This window comes from Oreochromis niloticus, linkage group LG1, assembly GCF_001858045.2.
Source record: "Oreochromis niloticus isolate F11D_XX linkage group LG1, O_niloticus_UMD_NMBU, whole genome shotgun sequence".
Lineage (NCBI taxonomy): Eukaryota > Metazoa > Chordata > Actinopteri > Cichliformes > Cichlidae > Oreochromis > Oreochromis niloticus.
In genome coordinates this window covers 26,721,004-26,745,548 of record NC_031965.2, presented here as the reverse complement: position 1 = coordinate 26,745,548, position 24,545 = coordinate 26,721,004, and the positions used below count along the sequence as shown (strand labels likewise).

Sequence of the window (24,545 nt, the reverse complement as noted above, 5' to 3'; positions counted from 1 at the left end):
GTGTGAACCACTACATTAAAGAGCCACTCGAAGCCACTTTCAGCTGCTCCCTTAATCACAAAAAATCCCCCCAAAACAAAACATAGGTCCCAAAACTTTCAGAAGTACAGTTGGAAAATATATAGAGTAACCTCTGTGTCCAAAGGACAAGGCCAGTTCAGTTTTCTGGATCTAAGGCAACACTGCATTAAAACAGTGACAATTTTGCAGAGTTTCTCAGAATAACTGACACTGTACAGAGCTATACAAGAGTAACTTGTATACCTGAAAAGGCATATGAATGCTGAAATTACATACATAGATTCTGAAGTCAAATATGCTCCCATTTACACTATGTCTTTTTTTAGAGAAGTTCTTGCTTTAGTTTCTTAAAGAAAAGCCACATTATGAAATTTAAAAAAGGCAATAAAAAGAAAACATTTCACTTTTAAATTTACAGCAATCGATCTCCTTAGTTCCTCAGAGGATTACAGTGCATTTTCAGGCCCAGATCCCAAGCCAGGCCTAACTGTGGGGAATTTTTTGTGCATTTATTTTTATAACAACAGAAACAAAAATTGAGCTAATGTATTGATTATTATCGTACAGTTCATGTTAACAGTATGTGATGTAATGTATTATGCATATTAAATATTTTACACTTAAAAGAAAGGTAAAAGTGAAAAAGAACACTTTTACCTAATAAGGAGATAAAAAAGCAGGCAAGTGTTAAATTATTTAACCTTTACAGCTGATGCCTAATTACAACAGGATAAATCATTAATTGCTCCATGTGAACCTTGATTTGGTAGTCCCCTATAAAACCATCTTTTCATGTTGAAGAAATTAAATAAACTACCTGGTGCCTCTCTCTGTCTCTCTCCAGCTGTTTGTGCAAAGCTGCATCTACGCTGTTCTTCATGCCACACAATTAGCAGGGTGCCGGATAAATATCACTGCATTAATCCCAGTAACATTAAACTATACTGTACCACTGCTGGAGGTGCAACAAAGGGCTAAACATAATCATACATCAACAATTTTGAAATGCGATGATTTGCAATGAAATAATATAATAATGTCACAATAATATTCAAACTTTCATTCATTAATTGGTGTTGAAACACCAATTATATAAATATATTAATAAATATATTTATGATTCATGAATCATGATATTGTGTTATTTAGATTATACACAGAGCCCACCTTTCAGTATGTGATAAAATAGATATATGACATAAAATAAAAACTGAATAAAAATTATGAACATTACACACAATTAGTGTGCAAAGCCTGTCACGTTGTATTCCTGAAGCACTGTGGCTAGAGATTATGTTTAATGGCTGCTGAACCGCTGGACAAGTTAATCAAACATACCTGAAGTACTTTTAAATGACTGAAACCCTTACTGACATTTTCACCCTGGATTTCTAACTTATTTAAATGTCTAATATAATACAGCCACATTTCTCACTTCTTCCTCAATAATTTACTCTCTGGTTCAAAACAGGGGATCAAGGAGTAATGGAACATCAGAGAGTGAGGCATTGTGGGACAGCAGGCCACACCTTCGGTCATCCAGGCCAGCACCAGAGCAGCTAATTGGCCAGGTTCTAAATATTTGATGGAGGCTTGACCTGATTGGCTGTTTTAATTGCTCCAATTGAATGATTCAATAGCTGGCAATGAGAGGGTAGTCAGCCAGTCAATTTAGACAGTGGCGAGCTCAATGTATTGAGCCTTCAACACCCTCATAACATAGCCTTTCCATTTAAGTGACTGACCGATTGATTAACTAATTCACTAAAGTAGTAAAACTAATGCCACCCAAAGGTGTTTAAGCAAACAATTAACCCCAGCTTTGATAATATCGCTAATCCACAGTCAATAAACTGAGAGGAAAAAAACAAATAATTTCAAATATATCACAGACTTTTGTCCACTGTTCACTCTCAAAGTAATTTTCTAAAGAGACAAGTAGCAGTGCATCCACATTAAACTTCAACAGACACACACATAGCGAACATATAAATCCAATCAGACTGAAGAGAGAACTTGTCTGCATCCAAACTGGATCAGAAGGGAAGAGCACTAAAAGAAAGACTGACGCATAGAAGGGGAGAGTGATCGCAGGGCAGACCCACACTCTCTCCAACATAGCAGCTCTCCTTTCATGAATGTCCTTGAGAGGGACACAAGAGATGGAGGAATGAAGAAGGCTGGAATGAAGGGAGACAGGAAAAAAGTAGACACACGAAGAGAGACAGCACAGCACAAAAGAAAAGAAGAGAAGAAAACACTTGTGCTTTTCAGCCTAGTGACAGTCCATAAACTCTCTCTGAGCCTCCTTTTTTAGCACTCTTTAGGATAACTTAAAAGATTTCACTATGTTGTTGCAACATCACAGGGAGAATTATTTATCTGATTATGGCAGTAATAATTACCCCGCTGTTTATTGCAGATAGAGGAATAATTCATGCAGTCAACAGGCCGTGCTAGTGGCAGCAACGATGACACCAGCACATTTAGTAAATATGCAAAGCGGACTTGCTCCGCTTTCCTAATTGCCCCCATCGTCCCACAGCATGCCCTTATTAAAGCCCAGGAACTTTAAGTGTCTCCCTGACAAAGTGATAAATTGTTGGGGTATCAAGGAAAACTGTGGCAGAGTGGGGACTGCACTGGGGTCCTGACTTCATTAGGCTATGCAGAAGGAGAGGAAGGATGAATGAGGATGGACACTAAAGCATAGTGAACCTGTGGCAAGGAGAGCAGGAGAGAAAGATATCGAACAAAATAGATTGAGAAAGAGAGAGGCAAGAGGCAGAGATTAAGAAAGGGAGGCGGAGAGAGGGCGGTGGATAAAAGAGGATGGTGTAAGTGGCGTGGATTAGTTGTACCTAATGAAATGATACAGATGGTTTTGAACTGGGGAGCTCTGTCATGAGAAAGAGATTGGAATGGAGAATCAGAATGAAAAAGGACAAAGACAGTGAAGGGAAAATATGCAATACTCCTACATCATTACCATGCACAGCTGATCAGCCTTCAATAAATGGAGATCATTCATCTGACTTTGAATTTATTAATTTATGCAGTGGTTGGACAGACAGACGGACAGACTTGCAGAGCCAGGGAGCACGGTAATGGATTAAAAAGCAGACCTTTGCAGGGTTAGTGATCAGGCAGTGTGCAATCCGGGGGCTTAGCAGCTAACAGAGAAAGGATATTTTAAATAAATGCCGGCACGGCGTTAATTGATCGTGACCCCAGCAGCACTAAATAAACATGTGATTAAGTGAAGTGAAAGTGACCTCGTACCCCAAACCACTGTGGAGGAGGGGCTGCATGTGTATGTGTGTATGTGTGTTTTTGCATAAATGTGTGTATGAGTATGAGAGAGAGTATGAGAGTGTGAATGTATCACAGCTGATAACAAAAGCGTAAGACCAGAAGCCTAAAATGAAATTGCATCACATAGCTGGTCACTTTATCCTTACAGCTTCTTGTTTCTAAATTTCAATTCCTATGATTTTTGTTAACTGTTGTAAGTTATGCAAAAGGTGCAAAGAGACAGGAGCCACAGTATATGCATATATATTTTTAGGCAAGGTCCTTGCAAACTAAAAGCTATAGCTTGGATACTTCTGAGTTAATCTGATTTAGTCCTACGAAGTGATGTTCAGTTCAGTTCAGATCAATGGTCTGATTGTTTCCTTATTGTATCTTTATTGCAGTGTGGTTAAATTTGGCCTGATTATGAATACTTTTTACTATGAATTATTTATTATACTTTTGTAATGTCTTAAATTTCATTAAGACATTACAAGCAAAATAATGCCAGTGACTGGTCAGAATACTTAACATAGTTGACATGTCTTTGTGTGTGCTCACTTTTGTGTTATATTATAGCAGCAACTCTTCCATGATGGACTCTAACAGCCTAGTCACTCCTATTTCTAAAAGGGGCAAAGAGCGTGGAGGAAAGGTAAAATGCTGCTGGGGAAGTGGGGGGGGAGTCAGTGATCCAAGGAGCACTTTAACAAATTTACATTTAATTTTAGCAGAAGCCTAAAGATATTTTCCTGTAAAATATATTAGCAACATTAAAAATGTGACTATTAGCTAAACGTGATGGTTTTTTTTGTCAAAAATAAAAGATGGTGTATCTCTAGCAGTAAGCCCTGAAGCGCAGGATGTTTTATTAATGCACGAGCTGCGGTTCAAATCAGAGGCTAATTTTTAATTTCTTCACATCGTTCACTTCTCTCTTAGCCTCAAGCACTTTAGAGGACTTCTCTCTCTCTCTTCTGTCTTTCTCTTCTCTTTGTCTCTCAGTCTCTTTCATTTCCTCACTTTTCCTTTCCCGTTACTCATGTGTTTTAGTTAAGGATACACAATACACCTTTCAGACAACTGTTTTTACATGAATCAAATCAATTCATTTTGATTGATAGGCTATATAATAGGCTATAGTCAGTGGGCAAAGATACACTATGTTCTAACAGAACATATTAAGGCTAAGTTTTTTTTTCCTTTCCAGTTTGCATTCCTTTGTGCAAAAGAGGGTACCCCATGTTTGCTTCCTTTAATTGAAGATATTGTATTATATCAGTTATAATCTATCTAGAAGAATGCTGACACATGTACTGGCCATGTGAGAAAGACAAAAGCAACAAAACTTCAAGTGAGTTTCAGGAAAATAAAACCAAATAAAAACCTGTAAGTCAAAGACAAGATTAACTCAGGTCTCATAAATGAAACTATTTTTTCTCACCTGACTAGTTCATTTTTCATGACAAGTCCTTCCATATACTTTTTTCGTGCATAGAAGTTATGGATATGTTTCCTCACAAAGAATCCTCTCCATCTCCGCTGGATCTGTGTGGGATTACAGAAGTTTTTATGAGAAGTTTAAATTTAACATTTAAGTAGGCTTTTATTCATTAGATTAACACATAAAATCTCAACATAAGTCAGAGCATTAATATAAATGATAAGACACTTTTAAACCATTGTTAATAAACTATACAATCCCTATTTTTCTGAGGGACAATCCAGCACGAGGGAGACAGACTGTCAAACTGTCACATCACCATGTATTTAACTGCATCATCCACACTGATTGAGGAGGCTGCAGATTAGCCAGAACACACCCACACACAATAGTTGACCATTTTAAAGCAAAGGGGCGGATGTCCTTCAGACTAATTAGGAGATTAAAACAGTGGCAGGTAAAAGAATAATCACGGTATGAGAAGAGGGAAGAAGAAAGAAGAGGAGAAGTGGAGGATAGGGAAAAACAACAAAGAGCAAAATGAGAATTAGCATTGATCTGCCAGTCAATAGATAATTTTAAATAAAGTAATTGCCGCCTCCCGAGTTCTTGCTGACCTTTGTTGACTAGTGAAATCGATGCTGTTGAATCTAATACAAATACGAGGTGCGGCATGTAAACACTGGTTTCTATTACGGCCTTAATACATTATCCTCTGTTAGCTACCACACCAAGATAAAGACATCAGGAGGGGAGAGAAAAAGAAATAGAGTTAAAATTGATTCAAAGAAAATGTCACAAGTGGATTCTGAGATGATTGTATGTGTTGGGTGTCCTTTGTGGGTTTCTTTTTCTTCATTTATACAATATATACTTATTTGGCAAAAAAGTACAAATGTCTTTCTCTCATTTGTTTTTGTATCTCTGTTCAGGTCATATTCAAACAGAACAAACACTGAAGTCGAGAAAGTACAGAGTGTGTGTCAGAAGATGTGGGATCAAGATAAGATAAGATAAGATAACTCTTTATTGTCATTGCACAGTCATACATAGTACAGTAGTACAATGAAATTGGAAAACTGTCCTACGTCGGCACTACATATAACACAACACGACACGATATGACACATCACAACGCAACACAAACAACACAACACAGTATATTAACTTAGTAAATAAAAAAAGAAGAATAAGTGTATGTGTATTGCACACTGTTATTATTGCACATTAATTATTATTGCACCTTGTTATAAATATAAATATTATTATTGTTATTGTTTTAAACATTGTTACCTCCCCCCTAAAAAAGTCCAGGGAGGTAGCCAATCAGGTCAGCTATTTGCATTGATCAGGGCTATTGCCCTATTGTAAAAGCTGTCCTTGAGTCTGTTTGTTCGGGACCTCAGCAGCCTGAACCTCCTGCCAGACGGCAGCAGCTTAAACACCCGGTGTCCTGGGTGTGTACAGTCCCGTAGGATGCTGCGTGCCCTCTTGAGACAGCGAGTGCTGTACAGGTCCTTCAGGGAGGGAAGAGGATGTCCAATGATTTTTTGGGCCATATTGATGACCCTCTGGAGTGCCTTTCTGTGTGCTGCGGTGCAGCTGGAGAACCATACACCGATGCAATATGTCAGCACACTTTCAATGGAGCAGCGGTAGAAGACGGTCAGCAGCTCCTTCTTCAGGTCCATTTTTCTGAGGATTCTCAGAAAGTGGAGACGCTGTTGGGCCTTCTTTAAGACCGCAGAGGTGTTAGAGCTCCATTGGAGGTCTGTGTCTATGTGCACACCCAGAAACTTGAAACTGGAGACCCCTTCCACGCACTCCCCGTTGATGCTGACAGGCTGCAGCTCAGACTTCCTCCTTCTGAAGTCAACTACCAGTTCTTTTGTCTTGGTGGTATTGAGGTCCAGGTTGTTATCTACACACCAATCTGACAGCCTCTGAACTTCAGCTCTGTACGCTGTCTCATCTCCCCCTGAGATGAGCCCCACCACGGTGGTATCATCTGCAAACTTGATGACTGTGTTGTCTGGGTGGGTACTAACACAGTCATGTGTGTACAGAGTGTACAGTAGGGGACTCAGTACACAGCCTTGTGGAGAGCCGGTGTTGAGGCTGAGGGCTGAGGAAAGATGAGGCCCCACTCTAACTCTCAAGACTTATATTGCAGGTATTAAGTACTACATCTGTATGTCTGGTGTAAATAGTAGAAAAGTTTCAACAGGTGGCATCATAAAAAAGGCCAGATACTACATGTATTTCCCTTATTGTCCTTTAATTTATTATGAACTTTCTAAAGTCTAAAGTCACATGTAATCGATCTGTTTTGAGAATTTTTGTCTTTGGATTTGCCCCATGACTTCTCTTTAGGCGCTGTGGGCAGTACACAGTCCAACACCAAGGGACCAATTTCACATATGAGGCTAAAGCCTTGGTCAAGGGCAGTGGGAGAAAACTGGAGCACCCGGAAAAACCCCAGACAGACACAGAGAATACACTCAGCGCAGAAAAGGCTCACTTGGCCCTTCTGGGGTTTAAACCCAGTACTTTCTCGCATTGGTAACCTCTAAGCACCAGTCATTTTAACACAATTCTCCATTAAAATTCCTATTGTGTCCTATAGGAAATTGTGGTTATTTTCATAGATAACATAGGTCTCTTATTTCAGTAGCTTCTCTTTCGGACCACATGTCGACATCACCTCTGAACTTTCACCCTGTGACCTAAACAGCTGGGTCAAACATTATTCTTGAATCTATGTCTCTCCTATAATGTGACATTTATTGTAAAAGCAGGGTGGTGAGCTTTATTTGTTTGGGTTCCTATTATGTGTAAAACATAAAGCCCTCAGTTCCCCGGCTTTTCCACCAATACGAAAATATTATAAACATCTCTTTCCAGCTGGACAGTGAATCTCTCTCTTCAATAAACACTGGTGAATTTTTTTGTTGGTCTATAAAACCCTTTTATGGTTTAGGCATGAAACCATTCACCAAAAGAGAAGGCCTATATGGAACTGTTAAAATATAAGATTTCTAGGCAATATCCTTGTGTAAAAGTGCCAAAGCATCACTCACAGCCACAGAGCCATGATTTATGAGTTGAACAGTAGTAGGTGTTCAGGGATAAAGACAGCATTTGAGGGCCATGACCATTTAAGCAAAGTGAAAAAAAAAAATGTTTCTAAAACAGAGTTTTTAACGTTATATATGAAATATTCGCTGTGGTTTGAGACATAAATCTGATAGGTCATTTTGATATAGAAATCTGTCCATTTTTATAGGGTTTTTAACAATAATAATAAATTATACTGGATTACCATGATGCTACACTTAAAAAGGGAGAAAAATGGCCAACAAAGGATTAAAGAAATTTAGAGGTATGATGCTTATGGGCTGCTACTCACAGGGGCTCCCACATACAGAGAGCAACAGAGTGTCCCCCCACCACGACACTCCATTTGCTAAAACAAGACAGTGTGGTGATATTTACCCTGACCGCCATCTCCTCGTAGAAATTCATCTTCATGATAAAATATGCCGCCTGTGAACACAAAGGAAACGATGGCGTTACATCTTGTCTCCCAGCCCTCTGATCTGTCCACAGCAGGCGTCAAAGATAAAGAGCTCTTTATACATAATACATTGCACAGGCAGCATAGATAGGGCCACTGTAGAGTGGAGGGAGGAGGGAAGGGGGCAGAAAAGAAGAGTGGGAAAGGAAGAGAGACAAGAGGAACGAGAAAAAGTCAGAGGGATGGAGAGAGAGCAAAAGAGAGACAGAGACGAAGAGAGAAAAAAGGAGAGAGAGAGAGAGTGGTTAGTGGGACTTTCTATCAAGGGGAGGACGGTACTCTCTTAATACACTAACACAGACAAGGGCCAAGAAAATCTATGGTAGTCAAGCAGCGCACTAATGGAGATGTATGACGGCCAAACGTTCTCCTCTGGATTTCATAATCAATGACAGCACTGCCACAGAACAGACTAACAAAAGGCCAGAGAATATTCAGCAACATACTCAACGAGCCGTCACACTCCAAACGTGCCAGGCAACCACTGGGGGCACATTTCAGGAGCAAACTGGAGTGGGGGCCATAAAAGGGATTCATATCTCAACACGTCTTTTTTAATAATGACAAGGAAGAGAGGAAAAAGAGGAAGGAGATGGAAGACAAAGACTTGAAAGGAGGTTGTAAATTCAGCTTGATGTTTTGAGAAGAGGCTTTGTGCACATCACATTACACATGATAAGGTCCGCAAGAGAGAAAAAGACAGAGAGAGATAAAGGAGGTGAAGAGTAGAATCTCTCAGGGCTAATTTCAAAACAGTGCACTGTGGCAATTTTGAGTGATTCAAATTAGCGCTTGTCTGTTTCCAAATGAGACCAAACAGCCTCTTTTTAGCCCATATGTGTGTTGTGACACATCCTTCATTGTTTATTTCAACACCCCCCCCTCCACCGCCACCCTTCCATTTCTTGAACGCCTCCCAAACGGCGGCTGGCAGTTATGCTTTAGCAAACAGTCAATTTACAGGCATGATAAATAGCTTGTTGTGATACGTTTACAAAACTCAATCCAGGGGAAAATTATACGTGAGAGCGCTGGGTATTGGATCCGGTATCAACAATCTGTTCAATTAAGAAGCAGTTGGAGGCAATATGCTGAAAATGGGGCCTTGTTTTACTAAAGCATACACATACACACATAGATACACACAACTGTTTTCTTTTTTCTATATGCATCCCAAGAATTGTGAAATAGATGGAATTCCTTATCATAATGCATCATTTTTCCAAAGTGCTAATTTCCTAATGTGTAATGGGTGAATTATATTTCTTAAGGTCAGACGCAGGGACTTTAGGAATATAGCAATTGAATTCTAATGCGTGCTATCATAACATAATCAATATATCTATAGTCGTTCCAGGCACTGGCTTACCTTCACCATTTGTCTGACATGTGCCCTTGCTGTGAAGCCCCGCCATATCTTCTGTATAATGATTGCCTTCTTGTGCAGATGGCTGTAATAAAATCAAATTGAGGAGAGGATTGGGTGGATGTTTTTTTAGTAGTTAAACTGAAGGAAACCCTGGAAAAAGTTATTCAGAAACACGTAAGGGAAGTAAAAGGCAGATTTCACTGGTCATTAACAAGGTTGTTTAAGCTGAGAAATTAAGCAATTCAGTGCAACCCTCCCCCAGAAAGCTCAATCCTAACAACGCATGAAATGGAAAGTTTCCATAGTTATGAATAAGCTAAAAAATACCTTTATCTAGAATTAATTAATGAATTATTCAATTAATTTAACTTCCTAACATAAACTCTTTTTTAGGGAAAACAATAAAAAGAAAGCGATTTTCTGCATACACATTTAAGGTTGTGAAAAGGCTCAAATGAAAGGTCAAGGAAACATTATGCTTACAAATACAAGCTGTCACGAACACACATGCACTCACACACACACACACACACACACACATATAGACCATTCGTGCTCTCCCAGGCTTTTCGATCATGTCCGATGAGCCTTTCACCTCCTTTAGTCAGCGGTACACATTTGTATTCATCTTCAAACATACTCTAAATGCAAGTCCACTGCGATTCTCTGCCTCCAATGAGGCCATCAATTTCCAAAAGGCCATTTATATGCCCAGAAAATCAATGCTTATAGTGGGGCTAGCACAACCCCGGAGTTGCACTTAGGCAGCTAAAACTGTTGCTAATTATCCACTTAACGCATTGATCAATTAACTAAAGTAATCTGAATTAACCTACTGTCTGGAAGTTTGTCTGCTGACCCTGCAGAATGGTGCTAGGGTCACAGTATGGGAACAAGCACAGAGATAGAGACATTTATTTCTCTGTGTGAGAAAAGAGCATAGAGTGCAAGCGACATTTATCCCTCCAGGCCATTTGCAAACTTCTGGAAGTGGGATAATTATGGTAGTGAGCTAATATCAGTGTTTCCCTTGATATGAACTCTTACAGCCTGTCTGAGTGTTTTACAACTCCAAAGGAACTACACTTACATTGATAAATAAAATATGAATGTCTGTTTTGTTTTTGCATGAGCACCAAGTCTTTTTTTATGGATTACAGTTACAAACTGGATCACAGAGATATACCATACCTGAGATAAGCCCGCACCTTACAGCCTCTGAACCAGCTCTGGATCTGGGTGGCGGCCTGGTTCTCCTTCTCTCTGTTCTCCTCAGCTTCTCTGAAATACATAAACACAAAAATATATCACACTAATGTTACTATTCAAAACATGCCGTGCAGAGGGGGGTCTTACTACGCATGGCAGCATGCACAATATACAGTAAAGAGAATACATTGTTATCACAGCTCACTTAAGCATCTTCTCAAAAATGTATATTAAGCTTCATTATAACACCAATTATTAAAACTGGCTGAAAAATATTTCAACATTTGGAGACTAAACGCCACTTTCCTTTGACTTTAGCTTAACTCTTTTAGGAGAGGCGATAATAAGTCCTTCATGCGTAAAAACAAACAAAAAACAACAACAACACATTTTTACTGGCAAGTTACACAGCTAAACTTTGCTTTTGCCCAATTTGTGTTGCTTACTCTTAGGGTGCTTCTGAGCATTACTGTCATTCTTAAGGAACCAAAAACTTGCATTGTAACGCCAAAACAGGACCGCAAAAAGCTTATTAGCATACACAGTAGACGCATGACGCTAGCCTTAGTTCTGCGTGATGTTAGCTAAATGCTGACTGCTAAACCGCTGACAAGAACTCATAAAGCAATTAAACGTATCCATACATAGTTATGTAAATCATTAACACATACCTGTTTCTACAGCAGTATTCCTTTTGGAACTCTTCAAATTCACGTTTTATTTTCAACAGCTCCGCCATGTCGGTGTACTCAAGCGAGAGTTTACTTGTTGTCTTGACAACACAAGTGTTTCCCAAGGTACTGCAGATGCGTTCAAAACTCACAGGAAAAGGGAAAGTTCCTCCTAACGTGTCTATTTCCTTTCATTTCGGCTATTGTAAAGCGTTTAAACAGATTCCAGTAACCGAATTGGGTTAATATCATACGATGTATGCAAACAAGTTTACATTTTATATGCAGTATACGGCGGATAAATGCATAAAACACATGGAGACATGGTTGAGTTGTAATGGATGAACTGAATGGCGATGTTTATCTACGAGTGCTGTTTAGCAGCTGTAATAGCTTCTTTAATGGACAAAAAATAATTAATTATAATTTAACCATAAATTCCAAAAGTAATACATGATAGAAATAAAAACTTCACGAAAAAATCCAATTTTCTTTTTCGTCCTGCAAACCACTTCCCACTTACTATACCAAAGCAAAACATTTTGTAAGTAATAAGAATAGTAGGCCTTTAAAAAAAACTAAGAGATTTTAAAAAGCGCCCGTTTCATGGGATGCAGATTGTGGATCTGTGTATTGATCTGCCAGCTGCCTCACTTCTTCCATCCATCCCTTCATCTACTTCCCTCCTCTCCTGACGTTATCAGCCTTCATCATACAGTTATCAGTTTATTTCTCCCCACTCTTCCTTCCACAATTTCCCTCATCTTCACTCCACTCTTCTTCAGTCATATTGCCCTGTCAAAATGATCACCTAAGCAGGGTGTATATGTGTGTCTCTGTGTGTATTTTGTACTTGTGCAAGGAAAGATATCTGTCTGGCCAGTGGTCAGAGCAAAAGACTGTCTGTATAATAGATTACTCCTTGGAGACAGGGAAACCACAAATAGTGAAAGTGAATGAGTATATGTCTGTCTCATTGCTCTTTCATGTGTTTTTGTACTGGCATGCCTCGGCTTGTTTCTCTGTGAACTAGGCAGTGTGCTTGTTTGAGAATCCCTTTCAGTCTCTCTGTCTTTCTCTGAGGCCAATTTGCTGTCTGAGGGCCACCACAGTAGTGAAGAGCAGTAGGCAGACGTCCTAGGTAGAGTTATGGCTGGAGGGTTGAACCCATGGTGGCTCGGCTCATCCATCGAAGGGCGATAGGAGGGCGACCACCCTAGTAATTACTGGAGAAATGTTGTTGTGACAAGAGGGTATGAACAGCGCATGTGAGAAAAAGAGAGCGAGTGAATGAGCGAGAGAGAAAAGAGAGATTTTTGGGGGGGCAAGCTTTGTTTTTGACAAGACTGTAAAAATGCTGCAGGCTATTCGTCCTGCCACAGCACTGATTAGGTGTCACCAGGAGTGTATCTGTGAGAGAACAGCAAAAAAGGAGAGTGAGACCACTTCATAAAAAGACATCCTGTTTACACTCTTTCTAATGACACACTTCCAGACTCAGCCTAACATCTTCTCCACATTCCTCTATACAACACACCCTTCCAACAACTTTGGTCTACTTTCATCCTCCAGGTATTGTTCTGAGTGGTTCTATCTTCTGTATCTACTTTTCCATTTTCTTTCTACTTTCCTCATCTCCTGTCTGTTCTCAATCAAAACATTTCCCTTGCTCACTGAGGCGATAAGTTCTTATCCAGGATTACCCATGTATATACTTTCTCCTTCTCTCTCTCTCTCCATCTCTCTCTCCATCTCTCCATACGGGGCATGTCATTTAACACGCCTCCAGTCACCTCTCACAGTGAGGAAGCTCTTCCCGCCAGTCATTGTCCATGCCCATTGTTGCTAAATGAGGGCCATATGCACTGTGGCCAGCACTGGTCATAAAGATACACACACACACACACACACACACACACAGATACCAGTGTCTGTGGGTGTGTGACTACCGCACATGTCTTCACACAGTGCATGTGTATGAATCATTATTGTATGTGTCAGTGTGTGACTGATTATACGTGAGCGTCTGTGTATGCAAGGCCGTCTGTGTGTCTTTCGATGCATGTGTGTTCCTTCCACCACAGTAGGGTGCGGCGGATGGAATGTGTGTTTCTCGGCAGGGCCAGTTCGGCCATTATTATTAAACATCTGTCCGCAGCACATTAATTCCCCCACTCTGACGCATCCCTCTCTGCCCAGGGATCACTTAATTGAAATCCATAATGACTCTTTCTTCTCTTCTATCCCACACTGAGCAAAGTGAAGCAGGGAAATATCTTTTAGACAAAAAGATATTTGTATCAGCTATTATCTAATCATTAACCCACTGGTATGCTTTTTTTTATTTTAATAAAAGAATTATCAGGTAGCCCTTGATAGCTTAATTTCTGGAAAACTTTAAGAAAAAACAAAAATATGTTCTACTAAGGAAAAAGATTTTTAATGAAGTTACAATCAGCAATTTATTATTAATTTTGAATTCATTCACAATAACTCATGTTTCAAATATTTTTTAGACCTGCATTAAACACTTAAAGAGTAGTTAATGTGGGTTTTAAATAAACACAAATGCTCAAAAATGTCCAAATGGCACCATATGTGAAGAGAAAATTCAGGGTGTGATTTCATATTTCATATCAAGTACTGTAAACTTAGCAGCATCCAAGTAAACTCCACATAATTTCCAAGATGAGTTTTGTGATGAATAAACCACTGGTATCATTTTCATCAATGGTGATTTTCACATTATTTTCCATTAAAAAAAAGTAATGAAATTACTCATCACACACAAAAGCTCAGATTTCAGAACATGGTTTAAACCTTTTCAGTTTGAGCTCATTCTACAATGTAGGAAGTTGTTCCTGTTCTTCTTTGCAAAACTATGCAAATTGTTCCGTCATATTTTCCACCCGGGGCTACTGTTACTTTTTATAGTGGCAATGCTTTTAAACCATTTTTAAAGTCATCTATTTTTCCCTCTCCATCCCATCCCCTCCCTTCCACCTTTCCTCATTCCTAATATCCTACTAATGGATAAAAACTACAATTCTGCTGGTAAAGGAGAAATATCATACTGTTATTAGCTCACCTATACCCGGAGAGAGAGCGGGAGGGAGAGCAGAGAGAAAGAGAGAGAGAGAGAGAGAGCACAAAGTAATGAATTGAGCATTGTGTAAAATAGTTTAATGCAGGGGTGGTTCATCATTATTTGTGGCGGATTGCGTGCAGACAGGGGTGATCCATTAGTGTGGTCGTTTCCATCTGTGTATGCCTGTATCTCTGTATGTGTGTGTGTCTGCGTGTTCATGTGTGAGTGTGTGTCCCACCCAGAAGGACATTCGCTGCTGCCGGCCCCACTGTCACAATGAGAGATTCATCACCACACACACACACACAAACACACACACACACATACACATGCATGCACGCGCACAAATACAAGCACATACACACAGGCTACCATACACATGTGGCATTATTGTTCCATCATTACGCCTCTCATTCTTCTTTTCAACAATATGTCATTTTGCTGTCTCTGTTGACACACACACAAACACAAACACACACACACAGAGCAGAAAAAAAAATGTAAATGTGTTGTTGTCAGAATAGAAAAAATAATACAATTAAATCACTGAATTTAAAAACTTGAATTGTTTTCAGTTTGCAACTAAATGCTGAATTAAAATTTCAAATACAGTTTAATTTCAGAAAAAAAAAAATTGTAAAAATCTTTGTTATTACATCCAGTATTCTCTCACCGCAACCTGATTTTTACCAGGAGTTTCCAACACTTTAAAATGTACCCTCACAAACTGTGTGACCCTTAGCTTCAGCAAGTTTTAATATCTTTGTTTTGTGCACAATCTGTATTTTAAGAAAAGCCTAATAAAGAAAAGCCCATCTTACTCCCCAAAGAGTAAAACCATGTTTCAGATCAAACACTTTCTGTTTGCATGTTTGTGCATAACATCTACAAGTCTAGGTTGAGTATGCATTAGAAATAGAAGAAAGGAGAATGGACAGAATGGCAATCAAAGACCAGAAGAATAGAGTAAGATGAGTAAGACTTTTTTGTTGCATGATTGCCACATCTGATGACCATTCCTTTACGTCCACACATCCACGCCCACAATCACATTCTCCTTTCAAAATAAAACCCTCAGTAGTTTAATGGAATGTAGATTCTTTTTTTCATGAACTCAATATTGGAGAAGGAAAATAAATCATGCAGTCTACACTCTGATCATGGTAGGGTGTAGTGTTGCATCTTAGACATCTCCCAATCTAAGGCACTTCAGCCCTTACACTTCACTTGTTCTTTTCATCTGCCCCTACCCATCTGCTGTCGTGTTCATCCCTTGTTCTCTTGTTCTAGCTTTGTTTTGCTTGCTCTATCAGATTGCCATTGCTTACTAGCTTTGCCACTGGCTTTTTCATTTGTTGAACATTACAGTCTTTCTCTGCTTTTCTCTGATCAAATCTTTCATTGACATTAACCTTTGTTCTGTTTCTTTGTTGCTTTCTGTGTTCTCCCTTCTTGCATCTACTTATTCATCTTTTTTTAACCTCCAAGCTTGGCCATCCATGGATGTTCATTTCTGGGCTAAATCTGGCCAGACAGTGGATTTAAAAGGCTAGACTTCTTTTTCCTTTCCAGAGCTTCATATCTTTCTTGTGTGTGGATTCAAAATGACGATTCAAATTATGTTCCTTGAAAACACAACACAGGCCTCCTGTTATATTCAGGAAAGACATGAGTGATGTCATGTCCCATCTTGGTTGAAATTTTGTGCCTTTAGCATCAAAATTCCTTTTTGGTAATATTCAGTGTCAGCTAGCTTGTTGGCTTGCAGGTGTTGGGTCCACATTTGCATAGTTTGGCTTGTTGAAAAAGTGTGACGCTGTGCAGACCACAACTACAATTGGCAGGCCAAAATTTATGAGTAACCTGCAGTGATAATGCATGTTGGATTACTTGATGTTGACTTGACTTTCTAGAAGTCTTTTAAGCTGCATGAGCAGATGACTTTTCACCAACCACTTTATAACAAAATCTGGCAAAGTTTTTTATTCTGTGCCTTTGCAATATAAAAAGACACGAATTTCTCTACAAATTCACAAGTTAGAGGACAAATGACACACAAAATAATAGTAATGTAGGGAATGAATGTAACAGTTGTACCTGGGCTTATAAGTGTTATGTATGAGTGTTAATTTCAGGGGTTTTTTTTAAAGTCATATGATCACTGCAGACCTTAGAATCACTTGTTCCCCAAATACTCAGCCAATTAATTTTTCAAGCTACTAGAACCAACTGGGCATTGCAACACCTTGTTCCACTCCAACTTTGCACACATTTCCAAACAGTAGAGTTGGTTCTTGGCTGTAAATATGACACACAGAGACTTTGTCTCTTCTGTCTGAAATATCACAGACCTTTTTCAAGTATGTGTATGTGCGTATGCCCAGTGACCACAGGAGCTAGTCTATTTCTCTTTACTGCAGCTAATTGGTTGGACCGTGAGAGAAACAGGCTGGAGAGGTGGCCAGACCTGACAGTGAGTGTGTGAGCTTGTGTGTCAGATGTCCTCTGGCATGCCTCAGAGAGCTAATCATAACCACACTGCAGAGATTAATGAAGTCAAGAGCAATCAGCCCCGACACACAAACAGGGACACACACACACACACATGAATACAGACACGCGCACTCACTTTTGTATATGCACACGCACAGGAACATATAGTGGTTCTGGCTCAGATACACTGGACCTTATTTAGCTGAGGCAGTGACATGTGGAGTGACTTAATGATTAATTGAATCTCTTCTTGTGTGAACATCTGTACCTACATATGTTGCTATTATCAAAGTTCCTTTTTGACTGCTTGCTTAACTTGTGCTCAGCCTCTCTGGAAAAGTTTTCTTTTTTTTTAAACTAATGCACATTATACTATAAAGGAACTGCTTTGGTTATTGTCTCTACATTATACTGTAAAATGCTGACCAGGTGCACTGTTGGGGAATTTCTGATGAGATTAAAAAGCAGGGTGTATTTGTGTCTATTTTTTCCGCAGTAACCTTTATTGTAATATATATGAAATGTTTGGAATGCAAGAAAGACAAGAGCAGACTGGTTATTGGTGCATTAACCTACAATAAATATGAGAAGTCCCTGTGTGAGTGGTTGATTCAATAAAACTTGTAAGGTCATCCTGAGTCAGAAAGAGCTGCACTGGTGGCACCACCCTGCATGTGAATAGGTAAAGGGATACTTCAACATCAGTGCAGGCAAGCATGATAATTACAATTAATGACACTTTTCTCTATCTCCAACTTTTGCCTTCTGCTCAGACTAACCCAGAAAATTACTCTTCCTTTCCCTATGACAGTCCTCTTCATTTAGAGCATTAGGGAGCTTTTACATGAGATCATGTGACCTGGAAATTAAAGGCTATGATTCATTTGTCTCTAATATTGAAAAATAAAAGTAATCTGGTTCAAGCCTGCTGGGCTCACCTATCCAGGCAAGATCAGTCAACACAAAAAGGCTGAGAATGTAGCTCAGACACCCAGTAGCTGCTGTCCACCCACGTGAACTACCTTACATCATTTTTTAAGTCTGGGCCTCCGGCAGGCAGTAATGGCAGTAGACTAGCTAGAGGCACACCTGCCTTTGGGTCAGAAGATTCCCTAGACAGTGACTCTCCCCCTGCCCAATTACACACTTTTTAGGGGCTGGCCATGAGTCCTGCCTTTGGGGATTTCAGAACCACAGCCACCATCTGCAGATGGTGCTCCCGGTTGTCTTTCTCAATGATAACATCATCCACATAAACACCATTGCTAAATTATTACACACACGCAGACATTTTCATTACTTTGTAATTGCCTGGCTCTTATCTAACTGCAAAGAAAGACATTTATAAGAAAAGCAGGGGTCAGTGTTTTCAGCACCCCAAATACCGTGACCTTTGCCCCTTTAGGGCCTCTGTGCCTGATTCGGGAGCTACAAGGAGCCCTGATTGTATTTATTATTGTTTTTGTTTTGTTTGTGCAGACCTAAAATAACTCTTACCTCGTGTACATAATTTTTTATGAACAAGAAACACTATGAAAGGAAACATGTAAGGGGAAAAAACATTTCGCTTGCAGAAAAGAAGCAAATAAAAATAAATGATGCAACCCTTTACTCTTGGATGTGTTTTATGACTGATGCAATGTTAAGTCTTAATTGTTAGGTATGCCTTGCAAGTCTTTCAGTGTATTTATCTTATAAAACCGTGCATAGTGGACTTCACGTTCCCTGCTTTTGCACAGTAGGCACTTTTGAATGTGTAGCTGTTCATGGTAGCTAGTGACCACCCTATAACATGCATCAGCACACTTGCATTTGTGGTTAGTGAGTGTGTCCAAGAAACTTTAACCAGCTTTGGCCTTTTGGCCATAATGCCCATTGATTGATTTGTTTTCACATTCACTAGCTGACTGCCATGGCTGAGCTGGAACTTTAAAAGATGTTTTGTATGTTGTATAAATATCAGGGAAAGTATTTTATTATATTCTACATGAAAAAATATCGAATATTGAAGAAACAAACAGAATCCTTTTTGGTTCATTTTTAGGCTCTTTGCTGCATTTATTGCCAACTATGTCTGTAATGTCTCAACATTTAATGATAAATTCTAGATTCTAAAAACACACATAGTCTAATTAGACTTTTGTTATATAATTTTTACATCCTTACCCTGCTGACTTATGTGGAAAAGGTTTTATTCATCACAGAACTGATCTAACCTTTAAATCAACAGAAATCAGACATGACCACAGGCGACTGGCCTGGACAAATAGCCTTTTATTAGGATTTTGTGTGTGTGTGTGTGTGTGTGTGTGTGTGTGTGTGTGTGTGTGTATATATGTGATTATATGTGCAATTAAGACTGGGATTTTTCGGTTATTTATTTTCTGTTATTTACCAATGTATTATCCATTACTATATATATATATATGTTTAATATATTTAGCTGACAATACAGCCTAGACAATTATATAGTTAGTTAATAGTAAGAAAAACCAAAAACCAAAACACTTCAAGAGATCAACACAAAGACAGCCAAACCGTGAACTAGACTGAGCAGACAAAAGCAGCTAGTACAAAGGCAAACAGTACATCATTTACCAAGTGATAGTGGACTGAATGCATAAACTTGATGATGATGGGCTTGTCTCTTTGCATGTCAGAGGCAGCAGCAAAGGTCACTGAGCGCTAAGGAAGCTTTTAAGAAGGAGGAAAACACTAAATACTCCTAATCCCCAGTTTATTTGCCGCATGGATGGTTAAAAGCTACTCTCAGCCTCATAAAATTAAAACCAAGTGTGCACCGAACTGTGGAGAAGAGGCATGGATAGGGAAGGATACCAAGAAAGAAAGGGGAGAGAAAAGGCTTAGATGATGAGGTGAGAAAGATAGTTAGATGGAGAGCGAAAGGAAGAGGGAGGTGGGGAATAGTGTGGTGAAGAAAGGGGATTGAGAAGCGATGATGTGCAGCTCCAAAACATTCTTTTGCAGAATGAGCTGTCACCTGTGCCTCTTTTGCTTGGCGATCTATGGTTCACACCGACTGCCTTTGATTAATACATCCCACCTAAATCATTGAAAGTTCCCCTTTCCTTCTTACCCATAAAATGCAATACACAACACAAATCAGCCCCTTAAACAGCAAAGCCAGATAACAATCGGAAAATAATGCATCTTACCTGGGCCATCCCGATAAATTGTTCTTTATAACACCCTCCCTTAAACCAAAATCAATTCATCCACCTCCAATTTTTATTAAAATCTCCAGTAATAAATCTTCCCACAATGTTTGTTCATCTGTTTTTTGATACATTTATATCACTTTCAGTTCTGCTCCAGTGTTTCCCCTGCCTCTACAGCGTAAAATGGGAAAATCTATTTGGGGCCAATAGAATAGTTAAAGGGGTGTTATGGGCGCCTGTTCTTCTGGTGAAAATGGTTGTCAGTTTGTGTGTGTGTGTAAATGGAATCGATAAATGTGGCAGTTTGGCGAGTAGATAGCACCCTTCCAGTTGCTTTTCTGATTAACCCAAGCCACTGAAAAGCTGACAGCCATATAACAATATTAGAGGTGCATGTGAGTATGTGAATGTGTCTGCAGGTGTGTGTGCAGGTGTGTCCCAGTTCCATGTGAAAAAGCCTTTGTCTTTTTATAAAATCTCCAGGATGTTTACACAGCCATGTTTAAGGTTATAAGTGTGGCTTCAGCTTGTGAGTGAATGGAGATGATCTTACTCTAATGTTTTCAAAGAGGCACAAATAAACATTATCATGTCTCTCTGCTTGTTGGTTACAGTTTTAAGCAGCTGCATGAATCTTTATTCTGCTTTTTTGTAATATTTCGAAGCTGTTCACCTCTCTCACTTGTCAGCTAAATAAAAAAGAGACAAGATACATCCCGCCTAAACCAGTTTCTGAAAGATTATGAGGGTTAAGAATGAGGAAACAGTACTTTCCCTTAGTTTGAACTATATATCACAACATCAGTCAGTGAAAATATAGCCACTTAATTCCCACTTGACAAAAAACACTCATTTAGAGTAATCTTAAACATTCTGAAATATTATGACTTTACATTTTGTAAAGTGTCCTTAAAGTGTAAAATTTATATTTTGAACACACTGTACAGATTTCTGTCTGACACGGTTAATGCACTGATCAAAACCTGACAGTTATCTTACCTAATAAAGAGAAAATTACTTTCTATAGTAGTTTATCAGCATGTTTATCAGTGTCATGTTGCACATTTTACAAAATACTTTGCTGGGTATTGTGGTTATCTATATACGAACTGACACCCTCAGGGATCTAACAGCACCAGACTGTTAATACAACAGTACAACTACTGATGATCAGAAAATCACTGAAAAACAAAGGCACTGCTATTTCTTTAACTACTGGAGCACAACAATGATGTTTCTGCTGCTTCCACTAGGTGTGTCCTCTCTATGTCCCAACTCTATCTCTGAGTCCTTCTCTCTCCCTCGCTTTTTTTTCTATTGCGGTAGAATGACACTGAATTAGAAACTTCCAGAAAGCATGCCATAACCATGGCTGTTCATATGTGCAATATTTATTCAACCAATAGTAGTCTGAGTTTTACAAAATACATTTAAGTGCTTAATCATAAATATCAATGGGGAAAAAAGAAAAAGGGAAAATAATTCAAATTAATTAAATTCAAATCAAACCAGTTCAATTAAATTCAGTAGTATTTATATAGTGCCAAATCAAAACAACAGTTGCCTCAGGGTGCTTTATTTTGTAAGCTAAAGACCCTACAATTATACAGAGACAGCCCGAACAATCAGACGATCCATCCAATGAGCAAGCACTTGGAGACAGCGGGAAGGAATAGCTCCCTTTTAACAGGAAGAACCAGCAGAACCAGACTCCCATGACCAGTTGGGGGTGAGGGGAGGAAGACTAGACAAAAATACACACTGTGGAAGAGATCCAGTAATTAGTAATAACTTATGATTAAATGGTTTAACACGTGATGAGTGAAAACAAGTGAGACAAGGAGAAACGCTCAGTACATTATGTGAAGCCCCCAGCAGCCTAAGCTTATTGCAGTGTAACTAAGAGAGGATTCAGGGTCACCTGATAGAGTCCTAAATCTATGCTTTATCAAAAAGGAAAGTTTTCAGTGTAATCTTAAAAGTAGAGAGGGTGTCTCTCTCCCGAATCCAAACTGGGAGCTGCTTCCACAGAGGAAGGGCCTGAAAGCTGAAAGCTCCCATTCTACTTTAAATATCCTAGGAACCACAAGTAAGTCAGCAGTATGAGAGTAAAGTGCTCTGTGATATGGTAATATGAGTTCTTCAAGATAAGATGAGGCTGATTTTTCAAGACCTTGTATGTAAAGAGAGGGATTTTAAATTTAACTGGATTTAACAGGGAACCGATGAAAAGAAGCCAACAGTCCTGCTGCTTTATTTCTTTTGATCTAAGAACTGGTAGAGTATCTCCCCTATTGTTGGGAGTGTGAATGTGTGTGAAAGCTAGATAGAGAACACTTAGATATAGGGAAAATAAAAAGTGCTTGCATAAATGTGTGTGCATGATAGTCCATCTCATTCGTTCTTGAGGTTAAATCTAAAGTTGAATGTAACATAATGTTGAATTTATATGTCTATGAATATTTGTTCATTAATTTTAAAGTTCTTTAACATTCTCTGAGGGATTTGTATTTAAGTGGAATTATTTTTCCCCACTTACCCACTTTAAAGTTATAAATAAAAGTAATCTTTTTTCACTTTACCAAGTTTTAACCACAACCTGTTTTGCATGTAAAGGTAATGATGGACGATAAAAGAATTCAAACTGAGGTATACAATAGGAATACAATACAATAAGCCTCATTGCCCAGCATTGTCTCATTTGTTAGGTGATCAATGAATGCTTTGCAGAGTGCTGAGGAATGGAGAGATGTTGTGTGATTTATTCTAGGTGTTAAAAAATAATTTGTTTGGATCGATTAGCATTAATTAATTATGCTAATTGAGCAGGATGAAAACAGATGTCGAAAGTGCCCTCCTACTCATCTCTTGGTAAACCTGGCCTTTGATTAGAGATCCTATTGGTTTATCTAAAAATAACTCATAAGAGATGCAAATGTTTGCTGGACATACAGACAGAGAACAACCCCGAACTAGGTGTATACTTAGGGACTGATGCAAACAAGCACAGGGCACATGATAAATTTGGAGCTGATTTGATCATTTATAGCATTGTTTTTTTTTTGTTTTTGTTTTTAAATAAATAAAACCCTAAACATTACCTACAATTGAAGACAAAAACAACAGCTTCACATGATGATCATGATAACGAGGGTTTATTTTGAACAGGTTAATATAATACCAGAGGGCATAAGCATAAGCATATTCAATCCCACAACCTTAATAACCATTAATCCTGTCCTATCACAAATCCTTATTGTCAATTAGCTACATGTGTCTGTCCTAAAATTACCTGTACATTTCGTTTTTATGTCTCCCTCTTTTAATTTTATCTAGATTTCATATAGATTTTATCGATAAGTCGGCAATATCACTCTTCTGTTTTACAAAAACAAACTCTTGTGCAGTATTTGATCACTTTTTTGCTTTGCAGCATCCTTTATGCGTCCTTCTCTGTTAGGAAAGCTTAAAATGGTAAACTTTCCATTAGACATCAGTGCTTAAAATCTATGCAGAATTTTCCTTTTAGACAGCAAAACCTATATATGCTACAACTAGTTTTACATTCTAAATAAAATTTATCCAGTGTGACTTTGTTTGGCCAGCAAGAGCCATGTCCTCATGATGATAACAAGCCAAGTTTACTGTTAGGTTTAGTTAAGGTAACAAAAGCAGTAGTTATTCTTTAGTTAGTTCAATTTAGTTTAGTTAGGTGCTTAATTGATAATCATATTTAGCCTTTTGAAGTAATAGAAACACAACTATGTGTATGTCATTTTATCAGGCAGTTTGAAGTTGCTGTCTTTCTCAGCCAATGCCTTTGTGGATGTGTGTGCATGCACACATGTGTATCTGTCTCTGTGTTAGTTTCTGTGTGTTCCAATGAAGGAGGAGGCTGCACTGAGCCGCATGGATTTGCTGCTAAAGTTTGAACAGTTTTAAATTAAAATGTATTGCCCATTCTCAATGTATTGATCCCAGACCCAGCTGTGTCAATACGCCGCCCCGGCTATTTTTCCAATAACTTATAAAGATCTGCCAGCCAGGCATAAATTCATTACATAGCTCTGAGTTTATATTCTCTCTCTTTTTCTATCTTTCTCTCCCATCACTTCTTCTCATACTCTTTACTCTATCTTTTCACCATCAATTTATTTCTTTTTTTCTTTACATTTCACTCCTTTAAATTATAGGCTTTTA

At 38.7% G+C, this 24,545-nt stretch overlaps 1 protein-coding gene across 8 annotated transcripts in view; it reads right to left on the bottom strand.

The window, feature by feature from the left end:
• Window positions 1-11,741, bottom strand: part of spata17 (spermatogenesis associated 17) — a 61,864-nt gene extending 50,123 nt beyond the window's left edge. For all 8 annotated transcript variants that reach the window (XR_003220068.1, XR_003220069.1, XR_003220067.1 and 5 more), the window contains exons 1-5: window positions 11,586-11,741; window positions 10,897-10,986; window positions 9,706-9,787; window positions 8,255-8,305; window positions 4,760-4,863 (exon numbers count right to left, since the gene is read on the bottom strand). Coding sequence is in view for 5 of the 8 variants with exons in the window: in XM_019359756.2 (XP_019215301.1) it covers window positions 4,760-4,863; window positions 8,255-8,305; window positions 9,706-9,787; window positions 10,897-10,986; window positions 11,586-11,653 (395 nt within the window). In the remaining 3 variants the exon portion in view is untranslated. The remainder of the gene's footprint in view (window positions 1-4,759; window positions 4,864-8,254; window positions 8,306-9,705; window positions 9,788-10,896; window positions 10,987-11,585) is intronic.
• Between the last annotated feature and the right edge of the window lie 12,804 nt (window positions 11,742-24,545).